Source organism: Protopterus annectens, chromosome 13.part0 (assembly GCF_019279795.1).
Source record: "Protopterus annectens isolate FY-2018-M chromosome 13.part0, PAN1.0, whole genome shotgun sequence".
NCBI lineage: Eukaryota > Metazoa > Chordata > Ceratodontiformes > Protopteridae > Protopterus > Protopterus annectens.
The window spans coordinates 376738580-376750084 of NC_056747.1; the positions used below are offsets into that span (position 1 = coordinate 376738580).

Genomic DNA, 11505 nt, shown 5'->3' on the forward strand with positions numbered 1-11505 from the left:
GTTCTTCAGGATCTGTGCCCAAGAAGCATATGCTTAAAATGGCAGAAGATTTGATTACCTTGATTAGGGGTTCTTTGCCCCCTCCTGATAAGAGGCCTAGGGTGGAACCTGAGTTGGGGAGTTTTGAGCAGGCTTCAGATGTTTCAGAGTCTTCGGCTGAAGACTTGCAGGAGTAATCTCCTTATTCTGATTCTGATGTGGATGATTCTACTCCTTCTGCTTCTCCTCCTGAGGATTTTTCTTTTCAGAGACTCTTCATTCCATGAGGGAGCATTTTAAGTGGGAAGGTCAGGACTTCTCTGATTCCAGGAAAAGGCTTAGGGAATTTTTGTTTTTACCCCAGCATAGGCCTTTGGCTATACCTCCTGTTCTGGATGTTGTGGAGGATGTGTTTGCAGAGGCCTCTCTTAATCCTGATTCTTTGCCTCCTGCTCCTGTTAAGCCGGATAGGTATTATAGGGTGCCTGAAGCTCATAAGTATCTTTTTAAGAGTCCTAGGGCGGATCCAGAAACTGTTAGTCAGGGGCCTAAGGGTGTTAAGGCTTCTGTTGTTAAAAATCCGGTTCCTCCAGATAAAGAGGCCAGGGCTTTGGATAGGTGGGGAAAGAAAGTCTATACTACTTCCACCCTTGCTATGAGGGCTCTGAATTGCCAGTTTCACATGTTGAAATACCAAAACTATCTACTGTCTCAATTGAAGTCTAAGGTAGATGCTCTGGCGGAAGGTATTGAGTGTAAAGAGTTACAAGATTTGGTACATGTCTCTGAACAAGTGGGTAAGCATTCTTTGCAATGTGGTTTTGATGCTGTACAGGCCTCGTCTAGGGTGGCTGCCACTGGGTCAGTTCTTCGCAGGCACGCCTGGCTAAGGGATCAGAATTTATCTGACCATGTTAAGACAAGGATTTTAGATGCTCCTTTACAATCTGATGTGTTATTTGGTTCACCTGTTGAGGCAGTCTTAAAGAAAATGGAAGACAAGGCTAAGTCTATGCAGACTGTTAAAGATTTTTTGCAGGTTCAGCCTCCGAAGTTTAGCAGAAATTGGCCTACCAAGGGGTGGACGTATCCTTCTTATGATTCCCAGTCTAGGGGTAGGTCTAGATGTGGTAGGGGTAGAGCTCAGGGCTCTTTCAGGCCTAGAACAGGGAGTTCACCTGCACAGTCTTCGGGTGAGGGCAGGGGTCAGTCCTTTCGTAAACAGACCCAATGACCTACCTTTTAAGCTGCCAGAGCCTTCTCGTCTGGCAGCACCTTTGGGAGGAAGGTTGGCACTTTTCAAGGAAAATTGGAGTTTAATTACCCAAGACAGATGGGTATTGGATATCATACACCAAGGTTACAGGTTTTATTTCCATACCTTGCCTCCTTTCAAAGGCATGCCAGACGTTCCTCCTCAGCAAAGAATAGAGGCTCACAAACAGATTTCTCTGCTGCTCCAAACAGGAGCCATACAACCGGTCCCTCTGTCAGAAGTGGGCCTAGGATTTTATTCTCGCCTGTTCCTAGTACCAAAGAAGGGGAACACGTGGAGACCAATTTTGGATTTATCTATCCTCAACACTTATCTGGACATTCCCAAGTTCAAAATGTTGACGTTACAACAGCTTTTACCTCTGCTAGGCAAAGATCACTGGATGGTGACTCTGGATCTCAAGGAGGCTTGCCTTCATGTTCCTATCAGGCTAAGTTGCAGGAAGTATCTACGTTTTTGGGCTGGGACTTCTCATTATCAGTTCTCTGCATTGCCCTTTGGCTTATCTACTGCGCCCAGAGTGTTCACGAAGGTTCTGGCTCCAGTGATAGCTTTCTTCAGACTAAGAGGAATACAGATCTATCCTTATTTGGACGATTGCCTGATTCTGGCTCAAGGAAAGGACGAACTTCATCATCTACACTGTGATAGCAGTGCTAAGATGCCTGGGGTATTCTGTGAACGAAATAAAGTCCAGTCTAGTACCCTCTCAGGACATGTGCTTTCTGTGTGTGAGACTGAATACAGCATCCCAGATGGCCTTTTTGACCCCGGACAAACAAAAAACTCTTTCTCTTTACTTCCATCAGTTGTCTCATCAGTCCATGCTGACTGCAAGGACAGTCCTTCAAGCCTTGGGGTTCATGGCATCTTGTATTCTGGTGCTTCCCAATGCCAAACTGCATATGAGGAAGCTACAATGGTATCTCAAAAATGTATGGACACAGCACTGCCAAGATATGGACACTGTCATTCAGATAATACCTTGCATTCAAAAGGAATTTTTGTGGTGGGCTCAGGAATGTCACCTAAACAAGGGACTCTCTGTGACCCGGCCAGAGGAGAGTCAGATTCTAACGACAGATGCCTCGGACAAAGCTTGGGAAGCTCATCTAAATGGAAAGTGGATACAAGACACGTGGCCTGCCAGACTTCTACATCTACATATCAACCTGAAGGAGATGTTAGCAGTCCAATTTGCATTAATAGCTTTCAAGGATTTACTTCTTCCAGGGCAGGTGTTGATTCTAACAGACAACACAACTGTCATGTGGTACATCAACAAGCAAGGGGGAACTCATTCTTATCCTCTGTGCAGACAAGCAATGATTTTGTGGGAGACTGCTCTCAGTTTAAAGCTAAATCTACAGGCAAGGTTTCTGCCGGGAGCACAGAACTCCTTAGCAGATGTGTTGAGCAGACAAATTGTGGATCCCCACGAGTGGAAATTGGATCCTCATGTATTTCAGAAATTGACAGTGTCATGGGGAACTCCAGACATAGATCTGTTCGCTTCTCCACTAAACTACCAGCTACCAAAGTTTTGCACAAAAAGTTTTCATCCCACAGCTTGGAAAGTGGATGCTCTTTCCTTCAATTAGAGCAATCTTCATGTGTATGCCTTTCCACCTCTGCCTCTCCTCCCAAAGGTACTTCTGAAGGTCAGACAGGACAAGCCAAAGATGATTTTAATAGCTCCAGATTGGCCTCGACAGCATTGGTACCCACTACTGAGAAGTCTGGTACGGGAGCCTCCATGGCCTTTACCTTCGATTCCACACCTGCTGTCTCAGGAGAACAGTCATTTACTCAATGTCAAACTTCACTCTCTTCACCTTGACAGCCTGGCATATTCTGTTTTAAACCCTGGAGGGTTTCAGCTTCCACAGCAAGTTTTGAATGTTATTTTGGAGGCCAGAAGGCCTAGTACAAGGAAAGTGTACGCAGATAAATGGAAGAGATTTTTATTTTGGAGTGCAGCAAAAGCATTTGATGTTTCTAAGCCTAATTTAAGTGTGGCTCTTCAATATCTTACTGAGTTACTGGACAAAGGTTTGTCCTTCTCTTCTATTAACATTCATGCTGCAGCAATTTCTGCTCACTATGATTGTGACCCACCATTGTTTTCTCATCCTTTGTTTAAGCAATTCCTTAGAGGGGCAAAGAATATAAGACCCCCCCGGAGAGCTCCTACTCCTGCTTGGGATCTCAATTTTGTGTTGGAGAAACTCACTCTACAACCTTTTGAGCCTGCAGCTACTGCTGAGTTGAAATATTTATCATGGAAGACTGCTTTTTTGTTGGCCATTACCTCTGCGAGAAGGGTTTCTGAATTACAGGCCCTTATGGCAGTTGAGCCTTTCTTAATTTTCCATAAGGATAGGGTATCTTTGCGTACTAATCCTACCTTTATGCCTAAAGTGGTTTCTAGTGTGGCTTTAAACCAAACTATTCATGTGCCTACCTTTTACACAAACCCCAAAATAAAGGGGAAAAGATTTTGCACACTTTGGATATACACAGGCAGTTGCGATATTATTTGAGCAGAACTAAAGGGTTCAGGCAGTCTCAGCAGTTATTTGTTTCTTTTGCTTTGAGTTCTCAGGGCAAGCCTGTGTCAAAACAAACTATTTCTAAGTGGATTGGGTTGTGCATTGCTTTCTGTTATTCCCATCATGGCAAGGAGGTTCCAGCTGGGATTAGGCCTCATTCCACTAGGGCTACTGCCACTTCAACAGCCTTTTAAGGGGTGGCAACTAAAGATATCTTGGAGGCAGCTACTTGGAGTTCAGTGCATACTTTTTCTAAGCATTATCACCTTCCACTTTACTCTAAATCTAGGGCTGGTTTTGCCACTGCTATTTTACAGGGCATTTTGGCAGCTCCTGCTTCTTTATAGTTGTGCCATCCTCCCTTACCTCTGCTTTGGGATTCTACCCAAGTGTAAGGACTGCAGCAATGTGAGATGAAGAACATAGTACAGTTTTGTACCTACCATAAATGTAGATGTTCAAGATCCACATTGCTGCAGTCCAATTTACCCTCCCTCCTTCCCTCTGTAGTTAGAGGCGGTTGTGTGGGTTGGATTGTAAATATTGTGTATATTGTATATATTGTACATATTATTAGTGCTAGGGTGGTTGGTTGGTTGTTTTGTTGTCTTTGTGTTTTGACCTTTCTTGTTAGGGTCTTCTGACATCTGGGGCAAGAAAAGACTGAGGATATGACGTCGGTCATGCGCATTTGTACCCTGACGTCCTGATGTCAGTCTAATGCGCCTTGACCGACGTCAGCCTTATACTTTGATATTTGGGCCGACCGAGGACAGCGGACTACCCAAGTGTAAGGACTGCAGCAATGTGGATCTTCGAACATCTACATTTATGGTAGGTACAAAACTGTACTATTCCCTTTTGGAAATGGCCAGGGGCAATTACCACAAGCTTCCTCAGACTCAAATCTACTCGCACAAGAATAGGGGTACTTGATGCACCCCATCAATCATCTCTAATTGACTACCTGTATGATAGTCTTAATTAATTTTAGGCACCGGTTTACTGTGGATGTGCAGCAGGTACTAATGGAGGCAAGAAAGCCTGTTGCTAGAAAATCATATATCAGCAAATGGAAAAGGTTTTCTAGTTGGTACCAGCAACATAAACATCAAGCATTCAGGGTTAGTGGTCAACTGGTTTTACAATATTTGTGTGAGTTGCTTTTCTATGGCCTACATTATTCCTCTGTCAAGGTTCTTTTATCTGCCACTTCAGCATTTCTGCCCATGGATCTTCCTCTTTCAGTGCAGTCTCATGTCAAAGTGTTCTTGAAAGGGGTCTTGCATAAGAGACCTCCATGAAAACGAGTGGCCTGTCGTTGGGACCTTAATTTTGTGTCAGAGGAGCCAAGATTTGCTCCATTTGAACCGGCTAATTTGTCTGACTTTAGGATCTTAACATGGAAAAAAGTTTTATTGATTGCTGTGCCCCCTGCAAGAGAGATATTGGAGATGCAAACTCTTATGGAGAGTTAACCCTCTTTTTGTTTTTCCATCGGAACACTGTTTCTTTGAGAACTAGTCTTTCTTTATGCCTAAAGTTGTATCAGAGTTTATTTTAAGCCAAACTATCTCCCCATTTCTTTCCTGAACCTACAAATGAGGGGAAAAGGATACGCCATACCTTGAATGCCCACAGACAACTGAGGTGCTATCTTGACTGAACGAAGTCTTTCAGATAATTGGTTCAATTATTGATTTTTTTTTTGTGAAGGTAAAAAGGGACAACCTCTGTAAAACCAGACTACTTCCAAATGGTTGTCTAAGGCTAATACCTTTTGTTGTACTTGCAATAACAAAACTAGTCCAAAAGGGTCAAGGACCATTCTACCAGGGTCTTTGCTTAATCTATGGCATTTTGGAAAGGGGTGAATTCTAGAAGCTGCTACGTTGTCCTTTATGCATACTTTTACAAAGCTCTCTAAGCGCGATTCCTTCTCTAAGTCTAGATAAATCTTTGCAGGATTCTCCAGGGGTTCTTAGAATCTTCTCCTTCCATCTTCCAAAAGTAGTTAACTATAGTAATTTACCCGTATAGCTGCAGCTGCTGCAGCATTTATCAGTGTGATGAACATTACAGTTGTGCAAGTTGAATAAGTTGATTTTACCATAACAGTAGATGCCTGAATGAGCATCACTGCAGTAGCCGCTCCCTCCTTCCCCTTGTGTTTGTTTTTTTTGGGGGGGAGTTGTGTTTTTATGCCATTGTCTTTTTTTTTCATAGCATTTTCCTTTCATGGCTCAGAATCCTTTTATCTTCTAGCAGGAAATCTCTGAAGGACTTTGCGCCCAAACTTGTCTTAGTCAGCTCAGCTCAAGGTGCTTCACACTTTGGGTGGGTGGAAGACTCACCTTGAAGCTTTGGAAGCTGGCTAGCTGTTAGATCCTTGGCAGGATATAAACCATATAGCAAAGGTTACTGCAGCAGTGATCATTCGAACATCTGTTAAGGTAAGTTCAAGTTACACAACTATACTTTCACTGTGGTCTAGTCGAGAAAAAATAAATGGCGCTGCACAAGTTGCCCCGTGCGAACTTCCAGGGGGAGTTAGTTTTGCAGGTGGCTTCTTTATCCAGTGAGAACAATCTCTCCATGAGGCTGCTGCATAATGCAGTGGAAAAGCTGCTGGATCAGACATCCCTACAGGTTGCCATACTTGGCATAAACATTGTAATTTTTCAAACACTGTTATGATGGGCTTATCCTTGTTTTGGCCTCAGGAAAAGCTTTAAGTGACCAGAATGCTCATTGCTGTAAAAGCCAGTGGCCACACTTTTTAAGGTGGTATGATCTGAGATTTTAGGAACCCGAATATGTGCTGACGTAGAGGCAGAGGTGATCCTCAGAATCAAGGGGTTCTACAACCTTCCTTCCAGGAGAACAATTGCAGAATCCCCGAGTTGCCCATCTGTCCTTCTCTGGAGACATTTGGTGATTGGATCTCCCTGTGTACCTTCCTGCATATCTGTCCATCACAAAGGACAAGTGGATTAGGGTGCTAGTATCCAGAGGTTACGAGATTTGCTTTACAACCATTCCAAGGCCATAAACTTTAATTCAATATGCCTGCCTCATCAAAGGCAAGCAACCAACTCAGACAGCATTCAAAGATCACTCCTTTGTCAATCTTCCATTTTCTTACTAGTAGTCTCCCCTCGCTTTTCTTTTACAGTAGTCAAATTTTCTTGAGTGAGAGTTATGCAAGGCCACCCATGAAGCCTGTGATTTCTCTGTGACCCTTCAGTGTTTGTACTAGGGAAAAAAAAACATAATTTCTTCCCTTTGAGACTGCCAATGATTTTGCCTTTGATGTCTGACATGGAAAGTCATCATCTTGGTAGCTGTTGCCTTTAGACCCTAATTGCCACAAAACATAGGCCACCTTTTTTTCTGTCCGGAAAAATTATCATGGTAAAAACACACAAGAGCAGGTCAAACTCAGCTTGCTAGAGCAGCAGCTAGCTCTGATGCCACTTTTTAAACTGTCTGCAGAGAACATGTATGAAGCACTTACCTAGTCCTCTTTCTATGCTTAAGTCATTATAAGCTGGACCATATTTCCAATATCCAATCAGGATTAGAACTGCAGTTCTGCAAGGCATATTGGCGCTCTGTTCCATGGCCATTGTTAGGATATGTACTGCTGTAATAGCATTCCCATTCGTGATGCCTGCCGCTGTAGCAGTCATCCCTACAATGAACATAAAACATTTGTGTAAAAACTTAAAATAGTATGTTAGAATGCTAGGATCACTACTACAGTCGCAACTTCCTCCCATCTTCCCCTGATAATTTCCTTGCAGAAACTTAGTGTGGCATTACATTTCAGCCTGTCTTTACTACCATTCAATCTGCAAGTTGGCATTGGGTGTCTGGAGGTCATACCTGGCCAATGTGTCTAGCATTTTCCACAAGCAGACTTCACGTACACCAAAAAAGAACTGAACATGGCATGGACTGTTCTCACTTGGATAAATGGCATCAAGCGAGGTCTCCAGCATAAGCATGTAGAAGGATGTCCAACACTTTGGAAGTCTAGCTGGATAGGCTGATGTCGGTCAGCGGTAAATTTTCATTCTTAATGAGTGCCACTGTGTAGCCATGATTCTAGTATTCAAACACCCACTATTCTTTTTCTGGGAATTTTCTGTTGTCATTGTATGCTTTCTTCCCATCTACTTCACTGGCTGACTAAAGTGTTTTTACAAGTATAGCTAACATTTCAAACAGAGATTGGATGCAGTGCGTTCTGTGTGTGGGGTTTTTTCCCCTCTTCTGAGATGGTACTAGTTTTGATGGTGATTGAAAGAAAAAGCTCAACTGTTACTTCAGAAAGTTTTTTGAACAGCTTGTTTGTCTGAATGAGTAAATGTATTGCTTTTGAAGTTTCAGATTCTAACTAGAAAAGTAGCAGCGCACATTGTTATAAATTTAAGATTAAAAATGTGAGTATGTTAAGTTATAATGAAAGAAATTAATGCTATCCCATTTTTTTTTTAAGTTTTCCTAATGTTAAATATTTCATAAATTATCACACTATATTAACATTTGTGGTCTGCAAAGAAGCTAGGCAGTCATTACTTGAAGTAATGTTGCACTTTAAAGTAGCTCTGATCCACTTTTAACTGCATTTCTTTACTGGTCTTGTTTCTACTTTAGATTGTCTGGTATGCTGTCAAGTCAAAATCCACTAGGAACAGCTGGTGCTAACCCTACAACTAATGATCTTTCAAGCCTTATTCACGCGTAAGTCCTCCACAGTTGTCTGCTGTATATAAGGATGCATGAAAAAGGTGCTGTTGTGCATCAAAATGAATTGTATTTTGCTTGCTGGCAAGATCAGCACACTCAAGTCACTTTCAGGCTTCTTTGAGCGATCTCCTTTCAGACCTGTGAAAATAATTACTTCACTTAAATTTCTGCAAATTACCTTCTTGGTCTGGGGCTTTCTTACCTCAGAGATGGGGAAAAGGTCTACATTTCAGCCACCATCTGTAATTGGCCTCCTTCCCATACATGCACATATCCACACTTCTTTTCAGAAATGCATTTAAATATTTGCTACCGCTCTGTTGGCGACTGCAGTGAGGTAGTCAGGAAATAGTGATTGATAAATGTCCAGGAGGGTAAAAGAAAATGACAGAGCACTCTGTCCTGTCCTTCTTAAGTGAAGGATTTTCACATGTCCCAGTTTTTTTATGCAATGTCAAATTAAGGACTTGGACCATGAGTGTCTCTTTTCTACAATCTCCTGGTTTCTGTCCTCCAAGGACATTTCACTCATTATATGGTAACATTCCTAATTGCAATCCAGACGCAGAGCAGCACTTTGTTGAGACAGGGATCCACGTAACGAGTAAGTAATAATGTAAACCAAGCACTATGTACGTAGTCCCCTTGATGGCAATAAAACGCTGAATACAGTTCAAGTTCCAAAACACGACATGCACTTCTGCAAGCTCAATAAAACTTTTTATTTCGAAACAGAGTGAGCGCTTTCGCCAATAGGCTTCTTCAGACTCTTAATACAGTTAAAAAACTAGACTTGTTTAAAAAGCCCTCCACGGGTTCTCATTGGTTACGAAACTCATTGTTACTACAAAAAGTTTTTTTAAAAGTGATACAAGCATTGTATACCATACATTTAAAAACACCGCTCTTTCAAGTGTATCCACACCTAAAATGTTGTTATCTAAAATAAATGAATAAATAATGACATAGAATCAAAACTTTAACATACACATAATCAAATCAAACATGACTGCTTCTAAAATGAAGCATTCCCCATTCAAGGCCAACCGCCAGTGTATTCATGTTGTCAATGAAATAAATATCCACGAAGACAAAGTTAAATCGTGGTTAGCAAAAAAGACGATAATAAAATTGTACAGTCCATGATGTTATCAGACTGTGTAATTTAACATCTAAGATACACATATACGGGAGGTACCAACCCATCCTTACAAACCACTACCTACTAACTAAACGCAATTCAATGCATTAAAACCTGTGGGTCCTAATCTCGAATGGTCAAGCAAATATACATATTAAATTATACCATCTACTAACAACTATTTCAAGGACCTCAACTGGTTTATTACACCTTACAACCTTGTAGCTAGTGACTAAAGAATAATAAAGAACCTAATAATAATATATTTTAGCAAACATAACTTGATACATCCTCTTCATTGTAATGGACATTATAAAAAACATGAGATAAACACATTTCTATGTAACGTAGTGCAGTCCTAGAAGAACTACCGTAGTAGACCTACCCTTTACTCCATCTTGTTATTTTAACTATGTTAGTTAATGAGTCTCTCCCTTAATAATCAGCATAATTACCTTGTTCTACGTAACCTTCTACTTTTCAAAAAAGGTTTAATCTGTACCTTATCATTAAGGCCAGGAGGTGTATCCGATCTCCATCTGATAATCCATCTGGTTTCACTTTCTAAAGTTCTATTGATCAGATCCCCTCCCCTAAAACCTTGTGAGATGGTTTGGATGACATTGAACTTGAAGGTATGATCTGTGCCTGCCACCTTATTGTGTCTAGCTAGTGCATTAACATCCGAACCCACTCTAATCTGGTAATTGTGCTCTCTAATACGTTCTTTGAGAGTGCGATTGGTCTTCCCTATATAGTAAGCAGTGCATAAATTACATGTGGCAACATAAACCACATTCTTACTGTTACAATTAGTGTTAGTGTTGAAGTTGAAAATCCGTCCTGTAGTAGGGTGTGTGAAGGTCATTTCTTTGTTAATGAAAGCACACTGATTACATCTACCACAGGGTATAGTGTTTCTATTCTTTGTACTGTCATTATATTTAGTATGTCTTGGTCTACATAGTATGCTCTTGAGGTTAGGGTGATTCTTGAATGTTACTCGTGGTACAGGACCTACAATCTCACTAACCTCCCTATCTGACCTTAAAATATCCCAATGTTTATTCATAGCTTTTTTCACTTCTAAGCTCATCCTGCTAAAGGCCAGATTGGCCCTGACTTCAATCCGAGAGGTATTATCATTGTGCGATTGTATCATGTGCTCCATAAAATACGGTCTAGCACTGCTGGATCTCAGGGAATTCACTGTGTGAATGGTGTCAGTGATTTCTTTTTCACAATAACCCCTCTCAAGGAACCTTCCCTTCATCTCCTGTATTCCATCTTCATAGTGGACTTGGTCTGGATTGAGTCTGGACACTCTCATGAACTGTCCTTTTAAAACATTATTAAATACATGACGGGGATGCATGCTTTGCCTATGTAATAAGTTGTTCCTCTGGCACCCCTTCCTATGTATGGATGTATTTAACATACCATTTGGCATTCTATGTACCTCAACATCTAAAAAGGAGATATTCATACTTGAAAAACTCATAGTAAATTTCAGGAACTCAGTGGTTGTGTCTAAGTATGTTACAAAACTTTTGAGTGAGTGCTCATCTCCCAGCCAAACCCCAAAAAAAAAAAAAAAAAAAAAAAAAAAAAAAAAAAAAAAAGGGGGGGGGGGGGGGGGGGGGGAAAAGGTTCAATTTTTGGAAACCGGCAAGGTACCCCCTTTTCCGAACCAAAAAAATTCAACAAAAACCCCGTGGGCTTGGTTTTTTAAAAAAGAAAAAATTTAAATTTTTTTCCTTTTTCCCAATTCTGGCCCATAACTTAGGTTTTGGGGCCCCCTA

The 11505-nt window shown here is 41.3% G+C and overlaps 1 protein-coding gene across 2 annotated transcripts in view; it reads left to right on the forward strand.

Annotated features, from left to right (window-relative positions):
- Nucleotides 1-11505, forward strand: part of SGTA (small glutamine rich tetratricopeptide repeat co-chaperone alpha) — a 571490-nt gene that overhangs the window by 410076 nt on the left and 149909 nt on the right. For both annotated transcript variants that reach the window (XM_044053988.1, XM_044053987.1), the window contains one exon: nucleotides 8470-8556. In XM_044053988.1, coding sequence (XP_043909923.1) covers nucleotides 8470-8556 — 87 coding nt within the window. The remainder of the gene's footprint in view (nucleotides 1-8469; nucleotides 8557-11505) is intronic.